At 40.8% G+C, this 23,154-nt stretch overlaps 1 protein-coding gene across 2 annotated transcripts in view; it reads right to left on the bottom strand.

The window, feature by feature from the left end:
• The window catches only part of NRAP (nebulin related anchoring protein), a 360,104-nt gene that overhangs the window by 238,552 nt on the left and 98,398 nt on the right, over positions 1 to 23,154 (bottom strand). The window contains exons 8-9 of one of the 2 annotated variants that reach the window (XM_086922846.1): positions 11,118 to 11,228; positions 3,732 to 3,836 (exon numbers count right to left, since the gene is read on the bottom strand). In XM_086922846.1, coding sequence (XP_086778972.1) covers positions 3,732 to 3,836; positions 11,118 to 11,228 — 216 coding nt within the window. The remainder of the gene's footprint in view (positions 1 to 3,731; positions 3,837 to 11,117; positions 11,229 to 23,154) is intronic. The other variant, XM_086922847.1, reaches the window with a different exon arrangement.

Consider the following 23,154-nt stretch of genomic DNA (forward strand, 5'->3'; position numbering starts at 1 on the left):
GAAATGTGCCGAGCTCCTCGTCCCAGAGAGGCCAAAGAGTAAAGTCCAGCTGTTTAGCAGGGGGGACAGGGTCCCCCCGGTAAAATAAGTGGGGGGACGCCCTCCCCCGCGTGGTACCCCGACTCGAGCACTGCTTGTGTCCTTGTGTAACGTAACTGGTGCTCATGTAAAGCGCTCCAAAACCTTTGGGTCGAGTTCGCGCTATATAAATCAGCAACAAAAAAAGTGAAATGACCTGCCTCTTTTCCAATGCAGGAAGAGGCATACTGTAAACAGCGCTGCAGGTGGGGCCTGCAGCATCTTGGCGCTTCAAAGCACAGCCCTGTGACCGCAGCACACCTAATGAATTCCGTGCAGCGCGAGCACCATGTAGGGTTTGTAAAGGTGGTGGAGGGGGTTGGGGGTGTTGTTGTTGTTGTTGGGAGAGCTGTTTCATGACCGGGGCAGAAGAGCTGCCCTGACTTATAGTAGAGAGAAGTAAAGCGCAGGTGCACAGCGGATCAACTGTTGTGCGACGTAAAACACATTGAAAAAAGACAATAGATTTGGCATTGGTGAAACCTTCTGGCTTTGCAAATTCTTGCAATTGTTTGATGATTTTATTTCCTGCTTGCAGCTCACTTCTGCACCTGGCCTGAACTCTGCATGTGGCCCTGGGGCCCAGCTTGGTTTGAGCCTCAGTCCCCAGAGGAAGGTTCCTGTTGGTGCGGTTCTCCAGCCCCGCTTCAATCCACAGAGGGAACTTCCACTCACACACACTTGCCATGCAAACAGAGCTTATCTCTAACCCTTGGTAAACACGTGTATTCAAATAAATCCTGCAGCTGCCTGGTATAGGATTTCTGGTTCCCCCTCCTCCCCACTGCCACCTCTCCCAGACAAAGAACAGGGCATCTGTTCATCTTTTAAGACTTTGCAACGGTATACTGCCTAGTCTTGATTACACATGATAGCCTCTTTCTTCCACTACCTTCCACGTTCTGTCTCTCTGTCTCACTCTTGCAGGTTCTAATCCCATACATATCAAAACAGCAAACTGTGAGCTTTTAAAAATAAAAGGAGTCTCCTGCCTGAATCGTGTCTGTTAGCATGTTTGTAACTCAGTTCAGGCTTGTCACCTTGGGACTGCCACTACCCAGCAGGTCAGCACCCTGGATAATATGCTGCATGTCTAAACCCTTATAAGGTCCAAAAGACGAGAGCTATTGACTATGCCAATGCTTGTTTTCCTTCAGATGCTGTTGCGGGGCCACCAGCTGAGCTTACAAAGCACGAACTCCACTACTCTTAGATAGCTGTAGTCAGGGAGCATTCGATGAGACAAGGGTTGAGGATTGGGGGCTGCATCCAAGGAGCATGCTGGCAAAATGCATTTGTTAGCATCAACATTAGGGGCCTGATTCACAAAAGTAAACTTAGACCAAAAGTCGAAGTTTAGACCTAAAGTCTAAGGGGCAGATTTACAAGCCCCTTGAGACACTTTTGCGTCACTTATGACATGGGAAAAGTGACACAAAAGTGGTGCAAGGGGCTTGTAAATCTGCCCCTAACTTTACTACTACAAGAGTTAGACTTTTGGTCTAAGTTTAGACCAAAAGTCTAAGTTTAGACCTAAAGTCTAACTTTAATAGTAGTAAAGTTAAACTTTTGGTCTAAATTAGACTTTTGGTCTAAACTTTAGACCAAAAGTCTACCTTAAGTAGTAGTAAAGTTAGACTTCAGGTCTAAACTTAGACTTTTGGTCAAAGTTTACTTTTGTGAATCAGGCCCTAAGTGTTTGCTTTCTTCTTCTTAAAATACTGGCTGCAACCGTTTTCCGCTTCCTCCACCAGTCATGCTAAGGTAATTTTAAAGAGGATCAATGACGCAACGCCTGATCATGGACCCTATTCTAGAGAATGTAAATCAATAGTTGCATCACATGTACTTTAACCCTTGAGTGGCATAAATAGAAGTAACGTTGCATGCTCTTTGGCGGGATAACTTTCTTTCAAACTTCTGTTTTTGAAAACCTAGGGCCATAGATAGGGTGACCAGACGAACTAGATTTCCCAGGACAATCCCTGTTTTCACAGATCTGTCCCGGCGTCCAGGCGATGTTTGCAGTGTTAAATACTTGTCCCTGTTTTGCTGAGTCGCAGCATTGAAACGCTGAAGTCACACCTTCGACAGACGCCTTTAAAGTCCGAAATAGCTCAAGTAACTCATCTATTTTTTGCAGTTTTATAGCCCGACTCGACCCGCTGGCGTTGGAGCGATTTACATGAGCCCCAATTACATGGCACATGGTCATAGGCGGTCAGCTGGAGCCTCAGTTCTTGCTCCCAGCACAGAGAGGAAGGGGCACGGACGAGGGCACACCACGCTGGCACAGCTTCTGCTTCAAAAATGCAGTCTTCTTGTAAAATAAAAGTTCAAATGAACAAGAGCCTAAAACCTTCAGAAGGAGTCTGTACTGGCATCATTATCCTGGAAACACCAGGGTCATAATACTTATCCAGGTACCAATTGTTCTCTATCATTAAAAGTAGGTTAAATATATCTGTTCTGGTACATCTGTAAAAGTAGCACAGGGTTAGTATGGAAAAATTATTTTGAACTGCAACCTTCAGAACAGTTTTCGGAGTGCATGAAGGTGACTGCCAATAGAGGGAGAAAGAGAGAGAGAGAATGCGTGTGCGCGCTCTATCTGAAATCCAAGCCCACTTTGCTTGCCGCCCTTTAGTCCTACTTCTATGTTTGGCCTGTGTCGGGTTTTCCTTTTGAAACTCTGGTCACCCTAGTTATTGATGGATAAAAAAAAAGCTTTGTTTGGAAACAGACTCGAACCTCTGGCCTCCAAAATTAGCAAAAACTATAGTTATACTTACTTGTGATTGTATTTATTAAATAAAACACAAAGATTGCAAATAATTCAGAGGAGCTGAAAACTACAACATAAGGGTTTCTGGCCACAGCTAACTTTGTTATCAACATCAACGCAAAGGTATGCTGTGAAATCGCTTACTAGCAAAAGAGAGCTGTGGTGTCATAAAGAACAACTCGTACTTATCCGAGCCATCAAACATTCTGAAAGACTGTAGTAACAGAAGTAGGGTGCCAAGGAGCAAGTTAAACTCGTGTACAGAATTCCCTCACTATTTCAGAGGGTTCTGGGATAATGCTAGCCCCCCTGTATGTGTCAACATGTAGCTCGAAGCCAGTCACCCTCTGCACAGGGCCTCAAGAGATAACCCGACTTCAGGGGGGCACCGTGCACAAAGAGAGGCCCTCCCGAGCCGCCAGTTTTTTTTTCCTTAATGAATCTAATGGGCTGACTCTGTGCGTCTCATAACCGGGGGAATTCTTCTTTCATGTCACACTTCAAACTCTCCACGTTTCAGAACCTGCGCAGTGTTTGCTTGTGGTTTGTTGTGTTTTTTATCTCTCGTCCCAGCTTCTCGTGACCTTGACTTCCCCGGCCTGCCTTTGAATATTAATAAAGCTCTTGAAAGGGGGACGGCGCGTGCCGCCTGCTATTATTAACATGCAAATAAGCGCAAAGGGCGTAATCCGCTTTTCAAGCACTTTCCTTGCTTTGAGCTCGTCCTCTTTCATGTGGCGAGGGAAAGTTTTCGGAAGGGGGCGGACGTCCTCGGCACCGAGCGCGGGGAATGATAATAACGCGGCATCATGCATTTTTAATGGCGGGCTTTACGGGGTACCTGAAGCGTCGCCTTGTCGCTGCGTACCTGGCTGTACTGATCTGTGGTTTGTTTTCCGAAGGCGGCGTCTGTTCCGAATGTCTGGCTGGCTTTGCCCTTCATCTCTTTTTGATATCGCTGATGGTACTTCACCTGATGCAGACAAGGAGACAGGGCGGGAAAGCACACAGTGTTAGGCGCCTGATCACGCGCAGCGCTGTGCCCCACTTTCTCTTCATGCTCTGCATGCTTGCTGCCTGGTGTCCCATCATGCACATTCTTACACATCTCAGCCCAATCTCCACTAGAGGGGTCTCCCTCCTTGCACCCATTTTAGAACTCCAAATAAGGGAAATGCCTCCAGTGGACTTCAATGACGAACTTGGTAACCTAGCTCCTAATCCCTCATTTGTTCATCTCCTTTGATTTCACTGTGCTCACACTGCAAACTCTCACCTTCATTGCAGGCTAAACAGGTTGGTATGTATGTATTCTTTTAATTATTCATTTTTTAAAATTGATTAAGAGACAAAGAAAACAACATTTCTCTCCCCACCCCCCCAGTTTTTATCCCCAGACCTCCCCCCAACCCAACCCACACTTAAATCAACACAGATTTCATTCCAGTGGTGGTGCATCAATATTAAAAATACTTTCATTATACATTAACATGTTTAAAGTGTTAAGTGCTATACGTGCAAAACTGTGCGTCTCTGCAATCCATTCCCTCAAGCCCGTTACATAGCAGCATAAATGTTTAAAGTGAAAAAAGTGCTAAATGCAGATAGTGCCATGAATACATTAAAAGGGTCATGAAGGTGAGCATTATTCCTATTTAAGCTTAGTTCCTTAGTTGATCCACCACATCTCATAAGATACCTTGCCTTACAGATAAGCTAACAGTGCTATAACACACATGGTAACATATGGCAGGGCTAACACTGTTAGATAACATCCCATGCCATCGTGCAATATATAAAAACTGGGCTCATAAAAACTGGGCTCCTAGCCCTAGGGCTACCATTCAGTCAGACTTTACTCGGCTTCTCCAAGTCTACATCCCTCGCACCATGATATAAGGCCTAACATACAGCTACTCTCTTGGCACTTTTTAACAGTCCGCTTGTTCAACCCAATTGGATAAGTACTTCCAAATTCTTATTCCCTTCTTCCTTGCTTTGTATCCTTTTTGCCTATATATAGCTTTCTTCAAGTAGCCAGTAGGCGAGCAACCCATTGCTGTACTGAGGGGGTTGCCAGATCAATCCAGGCTGATGCAATGCATAGCCTGTACACAGCCATTGCTATGCTTAATAAGGCACCACCTTTAAGATCTTTTTACGCACCCAGAAAGTTTTAATATCTGCTAACCTTCATGCACAGTATTATAAGGCCTATTTTGAACTCTATTATACACCGAATCGGATAGCTAAATGGATCAAGGGGAAAGGAGTGCACTGCACATGTTCGCTACATGTATAGAGCTTGGGCCCCTGATCAGAGAGATCAAGGGAATTTTTAATGAGAAATTACAACTTCAGGTTGAGGTTGACCCTCCAATAATACTACGCAATGTATGTAGTCGTAAAGCTGACTACTGGGCTGACTACTGGACTACTTGGATTCCTAGATATGGTGACAGACGTGGACCAGGAAGTCATTTCCTCCCTACTGTTAAGCTGTACACTCTTAGTTCCTGAATCTGAGTGCCCTCTAAAATTGTAACTTGAGCACAGATTTCTCAAGCTGAGTGATGCATTACTTTGACAGTCGCTTGGGTTTTTTTCCCCAACCATACATTTTGCCAGATAATACCTAGAAAAAATGCACGATTCCAAGTTTTTCAGCTAAGAAAGAGCAAAATGACTGCTATTACCAGGCTATCTCCCATTCTGATGTGCAGAACTTAGAATGAGGAAGTAACCCCCCCCCCCACAGAAACGCGGTGTTTTCCAGTATTGTTATTTCCCCGCACAGGTTGCAATTTGTGACCCCCTGTGATTGGCCACAATCAGAGGGATACTGGCTTGCAATGCATGGCAGACCACCATGTCTGTCATTGTGTTTAAATAAAGACAAAAAATGCATCCCATTTTCTTTAAGGGAAACAGGACTATGTTTAATAAAAAGTTTAAAAATAATATTTTACTTACTGTTAGCAGTGTATTCTTCTAAATTTGCTGTGGGAAATCTATATATTAACTGCTATTCAAATTCAAATTGTAAAACATTTTCTCAGTTTGGTTTTAGAAATATTTGGCACTATAGACTGAACAAACATGAAGCCACCAAGGTTTGGGGAAGACACATCTAACTTGCCTTGAAAGTGTTACATGATCATGGACATTAGGTCACCAAGTAACCATTCAAATCGGGTCATGTTCCACTGTGTTGAAGGATTTAGAAGGATGGATTACATCAATGAACTGAATGTTTTGAAAACTGCAATGCAGTGGCTTCGAAATATGTTTTTTTTGTTGCAAAGGTGGAACAGTAAATAGATATGGTAATATGGCAGCTGGTAATTACACATACGGTACCCATTGCGAAATTGTGAAAATACATTTTTCTCCTTTCCAAGATGAATAGTTCAAGATATATATATGCTTGAGAGTGCCAATGTTTAAACAAGCACTGGCAAAGGGAATACACCAACACTCACCTTTTAAATGTGAGACCTAATGGCTTTGCCAGTGCTTGTTATAGAGTTTCTGCCACTTGTATGGCCTCATAGCATTGCGTATTTTCTCAGTAAATTGAATGTAAAAACAAGGCATGCTGTACAGTATTTGCATCAAGCAGGGTTCGAGTCGGGGTACCACGCGGGTGAACGGCGTCCTCCCACTTATTTTACGGGGGGGGACGCCATCCCCCCTGCCAAACAGCTGGACTTCACTCTTTGGCCTCTCTGGGACGAGGAGCTCGCCACCTTTCGTGACGTCACTTCCTGTTGTGACGTCAATTCCGGCGACAGCGTCTCCTCACTTCTTTTTTTACGACTTGTGCCCTGGCATCAAGTCTTATGCATGTGTTTGTAGCACTGAAATGAAGTGAACACTTTGTTTTCCCTTCTTGCTTCTGGTGCAAAATCGTGAAGCAGGAATCCTGGAACCATGGTGCTTAATATAGCTGGAACACCCAGTTCCAATCGGGTCAGTTAGTATGCAACATTCCCGACACGAAGCACCCCTTGAATAACTGCTGCGCCTATAATTAGAAATGGAATACTTTCTATGGCATCTCATTTCATAATGTTGACAATGGAAGGCGAAGCTGGCTGTGCATCAGAAGGATGGGAGTTCCAACTTTTATGACTGTAGGAACAGCCTGTGCTCCAGGAGTATCCGTGTCTGAAACTGACAACTGAAGCCACGCTGTGTGCCCAGTCACCAGCAACACAGGGAATACTTCAAGGGCAGAGTGCAAGTATGGAGAAACATCAGACACAGGAGATTCCTGGGTGCTGAGACTGTTATGTAATGAGGAAGATCATTTTTGCCAAATGGCATGTGCAATGCAAACAGAATTTGAATGAGACATTGACACAATTAATCAACTAATTATGCAATTCTCAACAGGGCAGCACCTCTTGCTTAGACTAAAACCTGCAACAAAGCTTGTAGGTGGAAATGAGTGAGTTTTAGTCATGTCTGTAAATGAGTGTATTGGGGTAAATTCTAGTCAGTTTTCTGGTAGAGAACATCACACGCGCACTTAACAAAATACTCTGGGGCATATTATCAAGCCTGTGCGCTAAAATTATCGCCGCTTTATCGGCCGAAAACGGCCGATAAAGCGGCGATAATGGGCTTGATAATATGCTCTGTGGAATTCCAATCGAAGCACATGTTAGATGTGAAGACATGGGCTTCGATTGGATTCCACAGAGCATATTATCAAGCCCATAATCGCCGCTTTATCGGCCGTTTTCGGCCGATAAAGCGGCGATAATTTTAGCGCACAGGCTTGATAATATGCCCCTCTGCTCTTAGATAGTGTTTATTTGTCAGGTCAGGCCAGGAGTTACATGACAAAAGTGCATTCTTTTGATGTTTGTGAAAAAATGAAGGAGGGAAGCTTGCTGCAGTTCTGGTTGAAGATTGCGCCAAATGCTGGTGATTTGAAGAAATGTTTCTTTGGCCAACAAAATTGGGTCTGCCCCAGGGAGAGACAGCATCTATGAAGAACACATTTAATTATCCTATTATGCGTTACTAAGGGCAGTGTGATGAATTACATTTAGAAGTTATGCAATTCACTATATAACAAATCATCACTTTTACTAGCAATCAATGGAAGGATTTATAAGCCAAAGTGATACGCTCCCTCTCCAGAGCCGACAGGCCAAGTACATTGCTATTTCCTCTATATTCGGCCAATGGATAAAAATATTAGGAAGACTACAGAAAGGCAGAAGTGGCAGTGAATCCTGCAATGTATGTGTGTTGCGCTTTAATCCCTAACATGGGGAGAAGATTGTAGACTGAATCCTCTACAGATACAGTTATTTACTATTTGGGACAGAGAAGTGTCACATTTAACTCTAAAAGAATACAAAAATTATTTATTTTGACTAGAAGACCAAACCTCTCATTGAAGAAGTGTGGAAAGGCATCAACTGAATCAGCTTCAGAAAGCTTTGAGGGGCATATTACCAACAACTAGCGATAATTTTTGTCTCTAACTTGTTTAGAGACAAAAATTATCGCCGCACATCGGCGATTTTTATCGCAGATAAACCTTGCTATTAACAAGGTTTATCGCAAATGCGATAAAAAACGGCCGAAATGCATGAATATCGCTGAAAAGTCAGCGATATTCATGCATTATCGAGCAAATGCTCTTAGCCATGTTATCCACCTCCCATTGGATAACATGGCTAAGAACTGCTCAGGGCAGGTGTTAGCTTTTGGAGATATTCCCGCTTAGCGCGAATATCTCCAAAAGTTGGTAATAGGAGATAGCGATGTTAGCGACTGTTTTCAGTCTCTAACATCTTGGCACGCCCACTTTGCATCTCATTAGTGATAAATATCACTGACATGCAAAGTGGGGCCCAAGATGGTCGCTATCTCCTACTAGCTGTCGCTAACTGGTGTTAGCGACAGCTTGGTAATAGGGAGATAATTTTATCTCCGCTTTCTTGGCTTTTAAAGCCAAAAAAGCAGAGATAAACCCCCTTGATAATATGCCCCTTAGTTATCCACCTCAACACTTTCTGGACCCCTCACAAATTAGTGTCAGCACCTGCCTTATACAAATGGCTTTCCAGCTCAAATGGCTCGGAAAACTTCAATGTGCTATCAAGTAACGGTTGAGAGAGGGTAAAGAAAAATTGGGGCATTTTATGAATTAAGAAAATAACTGAAGTTGGTAATTGGCAAAGAGGTCAGAGTATTCTTTAATCGGTCATCCAGAATCCAAGATCAAGCTTCGAACTAGTAGGAACAGGTAGCGTTGAGTGGCAATATGGTAAAATTATGAAATGGTGTGGAAGATGACACGGGGAATACTTTGTCTTAGCAAAAGTACTAGCATAGGCGCCGACCAAAATGTACACATTTTGACTCGGGAACTGGATTCTAGTATCATTTATTAAAAGTTATTTCAATAGAAAAGTATAGATCAATTTTATTATCTGTGAATAAGTAACTATGGCACATTGACTGGTCCAGAAAATAATTTAAGTTATCAAAGAACATTTTTCAAAGTACAATAAGATTAAGGGATCTGACTAGAGTTGGCACTTTTGGCCATACATTTACTTTTACATATTGTGAGAAATTATTTTTATATTTTGACTCATGCTCATCCAGTTTGCCTTCATACCTTGACTATTTTCTTGGGTTGTGGGTTAAGACATGCAGACCATTGATTTTGGCTCATAGCATGAGCGCCATAATATGCTGATTAATCATTCTCACAAAGAGGAAGCAAACTATAACATGCCAAGCAAATATTTAAGCTCACAGTTAAGAGTTTCATTACATGCTATCAAATATCCCAGCTCACATTAAGAGCATGCTTATATGTGCATATTTGTGCATTTGCTCATTTTTATGGCAACCAAGTGTTATGTCTCTGTTTAAGAGCACCTTTATTTGCTGGCTAAATAAAATCTTGGCTCAAGGAAATAGTGTCATTGCATCCTGACAATAGCCTGAATAAGCACACAGCAAGAATACACAGACATTAAATGTTCTTACTTGTAATTAGTGCACTGTAACATGATAATTATTCTAGCTCACAAAAGAGATTTCCATAACAAGCTGCCCACATTTTCTGGCTCACATTGAGAACACTGTTACGTGTTGGCCAAATATTCTGGCACATATTAAGTGCGCTGTCACACAGAGACCAAAAAACATATGCTCCTTGTAAGAGCCCCATCTTATGGCAACCAGATTTTATGTCTCCCTATTAGAGCACCTTGCTTATTAAATAAAAACTTGCCTCAAGGAAACAGTGCCATTGCATGCTGCCAAAAGCCTGAGTAAGCACAGAGTAAGAATGCACACATTTAGTTATAAGGTCCTCTATTAGCGAGAGAGTACGCCAGATTGTGAAAATGATCAATGCCCCATGATTTACATGTTGAGTGAATGGTACTGACAACACCAAAAGCCCATTAAATATCAAACAAAACTCAATCTAACAGTATGATAAGTACTACAAGATGATCAACATGTCTAAGTTCAGTGAAAGGACCATGCTGTTAAATATTCTTGCTTGTAGGTAATGGACTTTGACATGCTAACTACTTTATCATCAAAAAGAAGCAAAATGTAATTGCAAGAAGTGTCATTTGCAGTACATGCAGTCTGGCAGGCCATATGTTACAGCTAACCGAGATATAATCTTAAAAAAATCATCATTGTAGCTCTAAGAAATTGCTCCATACAATGCTATATATTCAAGCTCGCAGCAAGAGAGCCTTGACCTGAAAAATATTGTAGCTGGCAGAAGGAGTAGCTTAATGTGAAAAGCACTGATGTTTGCATGATTTCAAAAGTCGAATGTGTTAAATAGAGTAGCTCACAGTGAAGCATTTGTTAAACATGGAAGCTTACAGGAAAAGCATCAAGAAATTCTAAACATCGTGGCTCATGGTAACACAAATGTGCTAAATATTGACGCTCACAATAAAAAGGCCATTGTATTTCAAATGATGAAGAACCAGGTGAAGGCACTGTGATGTGCAACACGAATACGAGTTCACATCAAAAGTTACATGTTATGGCTCACAATAGGAGCACCATAACATCGAAAATATGTATTAGCCGAGAGTAAACGTGTCATGGTGGTGCCAAATATTATACCTCAAAATATATTCAAGATCACATCTTCACTAAGTTCAACTAGTCCATGTTCTTCTGCCTCCAGATAGGCAATCAATGTCATAGTCAATCGGTATATTCTGCTTTTTCAACTTACATCACTGGCCAGCTCATTTGCCTTCTTGGCAATTTGGTAGGCAGGGGTAATTAAAGCAGGAAAACTTCCTTTTCCCTTCTTCTGATCGTAATAGTCTTCTGTGTACTTCAGCTAAAACAACAGGGAATTGTACATTTGTGAATTAGATTGTTAATGAACACAATTTCTACACTACTACAGACATAACTATTTTTTCCCCATATATTCCCACCCTTTTCGCTATAACTTTAAATGCCCGAAAAAACGTATCCCTATTGTGTTAGATGTTATTTAATATACAGTATAGCAGCATAGATCTGCCTTCCAGTGAAAGTGAAAACATCAAAACGCCTTTGAGATTTTACTTCGTTCATGAGAAAAGCAATGGATGTATTCCTTCCATCAATTTCTGTTTTACTAGTATTTTTTAAATACCTATAACATGCATTAAGGTTTTGAAATGGTTTGCCCTAAGTGCAATATTAGGTGCGTTTCATGAAACTCTATATTTAATGTTGATGCATTTACACATAATATGTTTCATAAGTCTATGAAGTTGTGTGTAATGCTAGTTGTACCTACTTAACTGGAAGGCATAATGTATCGTACATCAGATGCAAATGTTCTAGCGAGAAGACATTTAACTCTCAATTGTCTTGCTCTTCTTCTGATCCACTTCTTGTAGTTTGACAAACCTCATCCTGTACCTGTACCTTACTCGCAATGTACTAACTCTAAGATGCACCCAAGATTCTTTGGAGGAATTGTGCAAAAATTTAAAAATAAATAAAAAGTTAAATTCTTCACATTTTCTCCAATTAAACTTCTCTGCTCAGATTTATCTTTCCAGTTCTCTTTCACAGTCATGGAGACAATATCGTTTGGGTGCTAATTTTGAGAGAAGTTGAAGATCATGGCCAACAGCCAATTTCCCTTTACCATTAGGGCTGATTCAAAAGGGACTTCGGATGGTCACCTTACCCAATTTTACTGGAAAACTGCGATACTTCAGCACTGAATGACTAAAATATTATTTAAAGAACATTGTGGTACAACAATAGGGGGTCAAAAGTATTGTCAATTTATTGGGCGTCTCAATTGGCAGCAATTAACCATGGGATCTATGGGCAGCCAGATGACCCTGATTATGCAATGGACCGATGGATACTCCCAGGGGGGGGGGGGGGCGGGGGGGGGGGGATTTTATTAGAGCGTTATATGCGAAGCCGCATAGATATCCTCTGACTGGGCCCATATGTGGCATGCGGTGACCAGGCACCTGCAGTGGGAGCATAAGCTGACGCTTGCTACACCACTGTGGAATTCTGAGAGACTGGGTAGTCTCTGGAAAACTAAGGGGTTTGATAAATGGGACATCATAGGGATATCCAGGATCAAGGATCTCTCCGGAGAGGGTACGATACATTCATTTGTGGCACTACAAGCACAATATAAATTGGCCGAATCCGAACGTTTCCGCTACCTACAAATCCGCCACGCATTGTTAACTCAGGTGGCGGTGGGCACTCGCTCCCAGAAACCACCCCCATTGAGGATACGGTGCTTGACAGGCATCTCCCAGAAAATACGTTTTCTTTCATTTATAGGAAGCTCATTAATAACATGGAAGATACACTACGGGGGCTGAGAGGAAAGTGGATCGGCGACGGTCTGGAGCTGGATGATGAGAATTCGCAGCAGGCGATCTCCTCCCCAAGAGTGGTTGCCATTCCGGCCAGGCTGCGGCTAGTGCAGCTTAAAATCCTACACAGAGTTTATGTTACGGGTCCGGGCCTGGTAGGCATGGGACGGGCAGAGAGTGACGAGTGCAGACAGGGATGTGGGGAGGTGGCTACATTTATGCACATACTCTGGAACTGTCGACAGATAGAACAGTATTGGGCCGATATCTATGGCATATTGCAGTCTGTGTTGGGGGTGAATCTGCAGCCGGAGGCTCGCAGGTGTATATTGAATGTTTGGGAACCCTTAGATCTCAACGCATACACCACACAGTGGGCTACCCTAGCATCCATGATAGCGAAACGTAATATCGCACAGCTGTGGGGAGCCAGTCAGCCACCCTGGGTGGGGAAGTGGAAGGAAGACCTGGACTGGTGCATGTTCAGAGAAAAGTCGGTCTACATAGCGAGAGGATGCCCGTGGAAGTGGGGTAAAATCTGGGGAGCGTGGAACGGATATAGAGGCAACATTTGTCTCCCACCAAGATGTCATCGGGACTCGCAGGCTCCTGAAACCCCCTGATTTGTCTTATGTAAAATTCGTCAATTATTTTGAATAAGTGACTTGTCTTTGTACTGGATGTGCCAGCCCGTTTGTATTTAGTTTGCTGTAATGTGGTCGAATTGTTCAATAAAAAGAAACATACAAAAAATAGGTAAGAATATCGTTTTTAATGCATATTATATTGCTTTTTTAAATGTCATTGTAACGATATAATGTACTTTATTTCTTAGCACAGTTTCTACATTTAAATGTACAATTACAATTTATTTACTTTTAATTACTAATTTATAATTTAGTAGTAGGTTGTTGGGTTTGTAGGGCAATAAGGCAATAAGGTGGGAAGTGATTTAAATTATTGTTTTGTAGTTAACATTATTTTTTATGTTAATTAAATATGTATTTGGTAATTACTTATGCAGATTTTTTAATTGGTAAATTGTTATTTTGAATATTTAAGTGGCTGTTTGTGATTTGTAATGTCTAATTTAATGTTACTATACATTAACAACCAACTTATAATTTAGCAGTAGGTTGTTGAGTTTGTAGGGGAATAGGGTGGGTAATTATTACAATGATAAATTAAAATTTGTTATTGTAAAGTGAGTTTTATGTTAATTACATATATAATTGAAAATAAATATTTTAATTATTCAATTGGTTTGTTGTTATATTAATTATTTAAGTGTATTTTGTGATTTTCAATGTGCAATTTAAATGTCTCACAGGTTTTTTACTAATTTGTAATTTAGTTGTCAGTTGTTGGGTTTGAGAGGCATTGTGGATGGATCTTACTGAAAACATGAATTACTTTTTTAATTTGTAAATAGTTTTTTCAGGTTGAACAAAGTTGCTTGATTATTATGTAAATTATTTATTAGAATATTTGTTAAGTCAATACTGTGCTGTAGTTTAATTGTTAGTTCAATGACGTGTATTTGATAATGCACTTCTTAACATCAATTTTATATTTGATTTATTTTTATTTGACCATTTTTCTGTTATTAATGTTTTATTTATAATTTATTGTACAGTTGTTGGTGGGTTTTTTTGGTAGTAGGAGAGAAAAGTATATATTTTAAATGTATTTATTTGTTTTATATTTGTTCAATTCTTTTTTCTATTACAGTCAATTGTATTTTTTTGTAATGCATTAATTTTTTATTTGAAATACCTTTTATTCTTTTAATGTTGATAGATAATTACATGATTTAAAAGAAATATTCGGAATTGGAATGATATATTTAACCCATCCAAACCCCAACAATTTCCTCGCTTTTGCTTTAGTTGCAGAGGGAATAGTAAATCAACCCCCTCCAAAGTCTAATAAATTCCTTACTGTTGAATAGACTGGAGTGTAAATAGCAAATCTAACCCTTCCAAAGTCCAACACTTTCCTTGATTTTACTTAAGTTGGAGTGGCAATAGTAAATATAACGCCTTCAAAGTCCAACACTTTCCCTACTGTTGTTTAGATTTGAGTGGGAATAGTAAATCAAACCCTTTCAAAGTGCAGCCAACACCTACCCTAAATCTACATTTATATGTACATATATCTATATCAAAATCTATGTCTATATATTTGCTGCGATGGCCGCGGTTGTGCTGCTGTGAAGTTTGATGTGCAAATACCAAATTTAGAGATAGGCTTAGTCCTACTAGTAGGGAGTGTATACTGTTTGTTGTTCGTGCTGCGTTTAGATTCTTTGAATGATCCGCACTAGAAGAAACTTTTTGTACGTTGAGCCATGTGTGCATTTTACCAGAATTCAAATGGCTATGTACCAGCATGTCCTTGATTGATCTAGGTTTTTTATAAGTATCAGAGGCCAAGTCCATATCTCATTCCCCTGTCTGGGTCAACGCCTAACAAACTCTAATGTTTTTTCATGGAATCTCTGATTTTATATGATGTCCTTTTATAGGTAGTAATGAATCTTGGAGTCTGATTATTGGTCCCTGGCTCTTTGGAATTCTCTTTGAACAGTACATCTTCTTGTTTGATATTTTGTACTTTATGTCTGACTTGTGCAAGAACTTTCCAGGGATACTCTCATTCGGCAAATCGCTGCATCATATTTTGCTGTTCTTTTTTTAAAGCATCTTCAATGCTGCAATTGCAGCGTGCTCCCAGGCCCTCCCCATTGGTGATGCTCCATTTTAGTGTGTTAGGGTGGTAATTGCCTGCATGGAATACACTGTTCCCACGTAGTTTTTTCCTATGCCGTGAGGTTTTGAGAGTACTTCCATCTACATGAATAGATATATCGAAAAATTGACTATGGTCTCCGCTCATTTTATCTGTGAATTTAAGATTGCGGTCATTCTTTTCCAAGATATTAATAAACTTTTCAGCAAGTTTAGAATCCTCCTCCCAGATTATAAAAGGGGTATGCATGGTATATTTCTCATTGGTATCTGTCCATCCCACCTGCTCCTCCCACAAGCCAAGAAAAGATTTGCAAAGCTGAGGGTGAAGCAGGTGCCTATTGCAGTCTAAGGGCGTTGACAATACAAGGTATCCTTGAACACAAACTATTTTGTTCTAAACCGAAGAGCATCATTTTCTTCACCATGTTCATGTTATCGTGCAAGGAAATTGATCTGTCCCGGAAAAAATACATGTAAGCATCCGCTCCCCATTTTGTGTTAATACATGTATACAGTGAGCATACATCCAGGGTGATTATAGAAAAAAAATCTTCCAACTTGATATCATCACACATCAGTACATCGATTAACTCGATAGATATATATATATATATATATATATATATATATATATATATATATATATATATATATATATATATATATCTGGAACACTCCAAACTTTCTCATCCAAGTAAGGCACTGACTCCGTGAAATTTTAGTTGATTCCAAATAAATTTATTCTTTCATTAAGGCTGCTTGATGCGTTTCGGCGGTAAGCACCCACCTTGTTATATATATATATATATATATATATATATATATATATATATATATATATATATATATATATATATATTATTCAGAAATTGTTTGAAAAGCATTGCAAGTATGTTTATAATTATTTTCTGATATGCTGCAAATTGTCTGAGCACATTGCATTTAAAATGACACAGAAGTATTCAGGAACAATATCGTTTACAGTAGTATGTCTTTGCTTTTCATTAACCATGACCAGTGTATCTTTGGGAAACAGAGCACTTTTCCCTCAGTCTGAGAAAAGCTTCTGTGAAGCCGAAACACGTCGTCCTAGGCACAAATAAATTCTGAACTGAATTGGTGTGGCACTCTTTGTTTTGCCGCGATATCAATGCGACAGCAGGTTCTGATATTTGTCTGTCTAACTATCTGTCTATCTGTCTATCTATCTATCTATCTATCTATCTATCTATCTATCTATCTATCTATCTATCTATCTATCTATCTATCTATCTATATATATATATATATATATATATATATATATATATATATGCACCCCGCACATATCCAAAAGCACTCCTCTGATTATACAAGTTCCTCAGAGAAAAAACACGCACTCCAGCAATGTGCAATAGCCGATTTATTGCATTTACACTTTAAATTTGTAAACAGCACACCAAAGCGCGTCATGTGATCAAGGGCCAGGGAGGCCCGAAACGCGTCATGGTTAGGTGCGGGGGTTTGAGCACTAAATAAACAAAATTGCACCTTGATTTTGGGTCCGCAGTCGTCTTTTGACAACGTTGTGAAGTTCGACTTTCCTGCTATAATTCACCGAGTGGCGTCTCGGTCAAAGCGGAACCCCTCCTTCACGCCGGGCGGAACGAGTAACCAGCCAAGCGACCAGGGTCCTGACCTCGGAATCAATAACCCATTCCTGTGAGGAATATCGCGAGTTCCAGCCCCTGAGCAGACTGAAGTGCTTCGGCGTTGGAGTGGAAACGGACGCCGGTGTCGGAGGACCCTGGTGAAAGACGTGCCAGCCAAGAGAAGTCGAGACGTCGTATCAGCTCTGAGAAGGAGTGTGCGGGTGAGGCAACGAGGGCAGCCGCCCGTTTGTAGTTGCACCGTGCTTGTTTGCTGATTATCGACATAACTAGCAGAATAAAAATAATCCTCTTTTGACTGCACCATGGCCGGCGCGCTGAGGAGTAGAGAGGACGCTGCGACTGACATGTTCAATGACAAACCGTCAGTGGCAGCGATTGCAAAACAACCTGGAGCCACGAGCAATGTGGCAGACGCGACATTCCGCGAAAAAATAAAAAAAATTGAAAAATTGAAAAAAGGAGAAGAGGCTAAATGGTGGGAACACCGGTCCCTATCAAGATATTTAGAGGTGGGAAGAGTGCCTCGTGGCTTGCGAATTATGTTGGTGCCTACTTATGAAACTCCCTATCCGGAACTCCTCAATGAATGGGCTCATTGCAATTTACAGTCTTCACGTAATTTAATGATGTAGCTGGTAAAATATGCAGAAATCGACCGAGTGAAATATGAGGAGCAAATTGTGGCGCTAGAGAATGAACTTGACATAGGTGAACAAACCCCAGCCAATACAAAAATGCGGGATGAAATGCTTGCAAGAATCAATAAAGAAGAAGAAAATATTCGCAAAAGAAAGGCTTTCAAGTTTCAAAGAGACAAGGAAGATTATGAAAGGGGTCAAGTTTTCACATTCGCCAAGCGCTTTCAAAATGTGAAAAGAAATATAACCAAACACCCACGCAGCTCAGCGCAACCACAGCAACAGGCGGAGATGGTCGTAAGAGCTGAGTCTTCAACCTCCCTATCTGATTACAGCTCTGTGGCAGAGAGTGGATCAGATAATGAACAAGCAGGGCAAAGCAATGGATTGGGGTTTCACCGGTTCACCCTGGGGCAAGAGCTCGATTGTGTGAGGCGGGATCGTCTGGACACCTTAAGACCCAGGGTAAACAAGCCACAAAATTCCGCAACTTCAAGCGCCATCAACGCAGGAAATGCAAATGCAAAATCACGAAAAAAGAAAACAAACAACTATTGGAAAAACAAAAAGGGACAATAAATGCAATAGATGAAATGTCTGTCATCAACCTTTCTGATGTTGCGCTAAATACAACAGAAACCAAGATTTTATCATTGGGTCTATCATATAACCCTGTGGGTAACTTTCAATATGCACAAACAAGAGTGGACATTTTTCAATTTGTGCTTAAAATCAAGTTAAAAAAGTTCTTTTCAACAAAAGCTATAAAATCGAAACCCACAGGGATTACTGCAGCTGTAGGGGGAAATACTGAGACACTTACAGCAGGTGACATGGATCTCAGAATGGACCTTATTGGTCTTCTAGGCGAAAGTACCCAACTGCCAGCAAATGCCATGAACCAGCCAACGATAGGGGCTGGCCCAACAAACTTTAAACCTAAATCCACCTTCTGTCCTGTCATGGCCAAGGATAATATAGACTATTACCATGAGTTGGTGGTTTCAGACATTAAAAAATTGCAACACGAAGTGACACGTACAAAAATCAAATATTCGAGAAGGGACCAAGAATACCATGCCTTGATAAAAAAACTACAAATGTGTAAATCTATAATCATCAGACAGGCGGATAAAGGTGGCAATGTCATCATCTGGCCTAGAGAAAAATACATGGAGGAGGCCTGGAGACACATAAATGACAAAAACTGTTATAAAAGAGTGGACATTGCTACAATTAAGACCTTTTGGAGCAAATTTTATATGAAACTTGTGGCATGGAAAGGCTTGGGACTCATCAGCTCAGACGAGTACAAATATTTACGAAATGATCACCCAGTCATACCATGTATATACTTTATCCCTAAAATCCACAAGGACTCCAAAAATCCACCTGGCAGGCCTATCATCTCTGCCTGTGGAAGCCTCCTAGAGAATACCTCTAAATACATTGACTTTTTTCTACAGGAGCACATGAATGCCTTGCCCACTTTCATTCAGGACACTGGGGATTTCCTAAGGAAACTAAAAAACATTCTGTGGCAAGAGGATTATTTACTAGTCACATTAGACGTAACTTCGCTGTACACGAGCATTAACCACGTGGATGGCCTTAAAGCTGTCAAACATTTTTTGCAAAATAGACCATTACAGTGTCACGCATACAACACAATGATTACTGATATGATTGAACTATGTCTTTGCAATAATTATTTTATGTTTGACAAAATGTGCTTCCAACAAACAAGAGGGGTGTCGATGGGTTCCTGCTTCTCCCCCAGCTATGCCTGTTTGCATATGGGGCTGTGGGAGAAGCAGGTGCTCGGGGGCCAATACTCAGAGGTTATGCTCAATCATGTGATTTGCATTTACAGATACATAGACGATCTGTTTATGGTATGGAGAGGGGAAAAAGTGAAGCGAAGGCATTTGTTGAGAATCTCAACATTAACTCCCTCAACCTCCATTTCACATTCAACATCAGTGATACGACAGTTAATTTTCTAGATGTGGAAGTGTTTATTAGTCACCAAACTATTCAGACTAGACTGCATCGAAAAGCCACTGCAGGAAATACACTTTTGCATGCATCAAGTCACCATCCCCGCCATCTAATAAATAGCATCCCCTACGGGGAGATACTACGCATTAAAAGAATATGCAGTAGGCAGGAGGATGTAACAAAGGAACAAGCAGCATGCCGTCTCCGTTTTCTGGCAAGAGGCTATGATGACAAGGTCATTAGAGCAGCCATGAAACGCACGGAAACACTCCCCAGGGACGAAGCCTTAATAAGTAAAGCTATGAGGCTAAATACCCAACCAGTGCCCAGTGAAAACCCAATCCGCCTAATAGCTACATATAACAAGCAACATCGTGCTATTAGGAGTATTATGACCAAACACTGGCCATTAATCCAAAATGACCTAACGTTAAAAATGGGGTCTACAACTGCACCCACCATTACTTACCGAATGGCGGGCTCAATGGAAAATAGTTTGGTGACTAGCAGTCCAGAAGTCATAGTAAAATCTGACTGGTTAAATAGTAGAAAAGGTTTCTATAAGTGTCTCACCTGCAAAGCCTGTAAACATGGGACTAATAAAAAGTCATATGTTTCTCCATTTTCTGATAAACCTATTCTCATCAAGAAATATTTAACATGCAAGACTGAATTTGCAATCTACGTTTTGGAGTGTCCCTGTGGTTTAAGGTACATTGGCAGCACTAAACTTCCAGCCCATCAAAGAGTACTACAGCACATGAGGGCAATCACTAATTGTGATGAAACGTACCCGGTCGCTAGACACTTCAATGATTGCCATAAAAGAGACCTTAATCTTTTACAATATTATGTAATAGATGCAGTAATGCCCTTGCGTAGTGGTGGCAACAGGGAAGGAATCCTCAGAAAACTAGAAACACACTACATCTTAAACTTCGATAGTAAAAATCCTAGAGGTTTAAACGCTTGGGAGGATATGCACACTTGTCTGTGAATAGTGAGGTTGTCACGTACTCCCTTGTCACCTTACATACTGCCTCATGCGCATTATGGATTGGTCTTTTTAATATCCAATTACAGTTAAATCTTCATGAGACAGTTTTAGTTCAGTTTTTCAAGTTTACAGAATGGTTTTTTAATGTAAAAATCATTTTATTTATAGCACTTAAGTATTTTTTTATATATCACACATATTTTTAAATATGCATTTTAATACTATTGAAAGGCTTTTTAATAGTTGTATAGCATATTTTTGCACATTCATTATTTTGCACAGGTTTTATGCACTTTGATTATGCACAGTTTTACACATTACCATAGACCTTAAATATTTTTTAACATTTAGGTTTTACAAATGCGTCATCTTCCATTGTGGTTTTAATTATAACAGTGCTGCTAGCAGATCAAATGTTTTAGACGCAAACTTACAAAAATTTATTTTTTGCCTTCTAAAATTTTAATTGTATTTTACAATTATTATGAAAATTAATCAAAGACAGACATGTCATTATCAATTGAGAATTTATTAACTAAGTCGTGACATGCTATTTTAGCTGTAATGATTTTCTAGTTTTAATTCTCTGATTTTATGAATGATTTTAAACATATCGTTTGTAAATTGATTATCAAGTGTTATTAGGTCATACAGTATTTTACTGTATATCTTCTTTTAAAACCTTGAACTTGCACTGTTTAAACATAGTATTTCATCTATGTTCATGATGACGCTATTGATGGTAATAGGCATTTGCACTTTAAATTTGTAAACAGCACACCAAAGCGCGTCATGTGATCAAGGGCCTGGGAGGCCCGAAACGCGTCATGGCTAGGTGCGGGGGTTTGAGCACTAAATAAACGAAATTGTACCTTGATTTTGGGTCCGCAGTCGTCTTTTGACAATGTTGTGAAGTTCGACTTTCCTGCTATATATATATATATATATATATATATATATATATATATATATATATATATATTAGCCCAAATGCCTGTCACTCGACGGAACCTCGCCCTCTGGCTCCCAAATGCAGTCTGCCTTTCCGCTCTTCAATTATTAATATTAACAGCCAACGCGTTTCGAGGAAAAGTCCCCTTCTTCATGGGCTGCCTGCAGAGAAACATTGAAGCCTCACATTCATTCATTGGCAGCTTTTAATTGAAGTATTGCCCCGCCCCTCATTAGGCGTTTGCTCAGCGCACGTTCTTATGAATGCTGGGACATGCAGTCCTGAATGCGAGGGTCAGTTTACACTTACGGTAAGTTCTAATGTTTCTGTGCACATTGAGGCTCATTATAATCCTTAGTAGGTGCTGAGCGGGATGGCAGGCTTAATTATCATATGAAGCTCCGTGCTAATCGCTTTGGTTAGTGCCAACAACAGCCTCTCCAAACTGGATATGCATTTCCCTCCAGTCTATGATGTTGCTCCTCCCCACGGCCAGGTCGCCGTGTCAAACAGTTTAGTCCAAATGCCTGAGCTTTCCGAAGGTCACTCGACGGAGCCTCGCCCTCTGGCTCCCAAATGCAGTCTGCCTTTCCGCTCTTCAATTATTAATATTAAAAGCCAACGCGTTTAGAGGAAAAGTCCCCTTCTTCATGGGCTGCTTGCAGAGAAACATTGAAGCCTCACATTCATTCATTGGCAGCTTTTAATTGATGTATTGCCCCGCCCCTCATTGGGCGTTTGCTCAGCGCAGGTTCTTATGAATGCTGGGACATGCAGTCCTGAATGCGATGGTCATTTTTCACTTACGGTAAGTTCTAATGTTTCTGTGCACATTGAGGCTCATTATAATCCTTAGTAGGTGCTGAGCGGGATGGCAGGCTTAATTAGCATATATATATATATGAATCGGACACCGACACCGGAGCACTATTAGCTATCCAGTTGAGGGTTTTATTTTTTAAAACAGCATGACGCATTTCGACACACCTGCTATATATATATATATATAAACACCAAAGTTGCCCTTGAAGGGAGCCACACACCTCCAGATTCACACCAACACGCAGGTGGAAGAATGCACAGCAAGCATTCCGCATTCCCAATGCGCCATACGCGTTTCGGGCTGGAACGCCCTTGATCACTGGCATGGAGGGACAGGAAGCCGGTTACAAAGAACAAATCTTTTATTCGTGATTAGAGTCCCCGCCTTAATGGGCGTTGTCAATGCGGCATGCTGGATATTATAGTCCCAATGTAAATGCACATGGACTCTCACTGTTCTCTCACCAAGTGGCCCCAGTCCTGCCACTCCGTTGTGATAAAATCCCTGTAGGGAGGAAGGCTGGAAGCGCCCGCTGTTGTAAGCTTCCAATGTCTCCACGTGTGAGGCTCTTTCGGTCCCAAATGCGTGCAAGTGGTTACT

This window comes from Lissotriton vulgaris, chromosome 5 (genome assembly GCF_964263255.1).
Source record: "Lissotriton vulgaris chromosome 5, aLisVul1.2, whole genome shotgun sequence".
NCBI classification, from domain to species: domain Eukaryota; kingdom Metazoa; phylum Chordata; class Amphibia; order Caudata; family Salamandridae; genus Lissotriton; species Lissotriton vulgaris.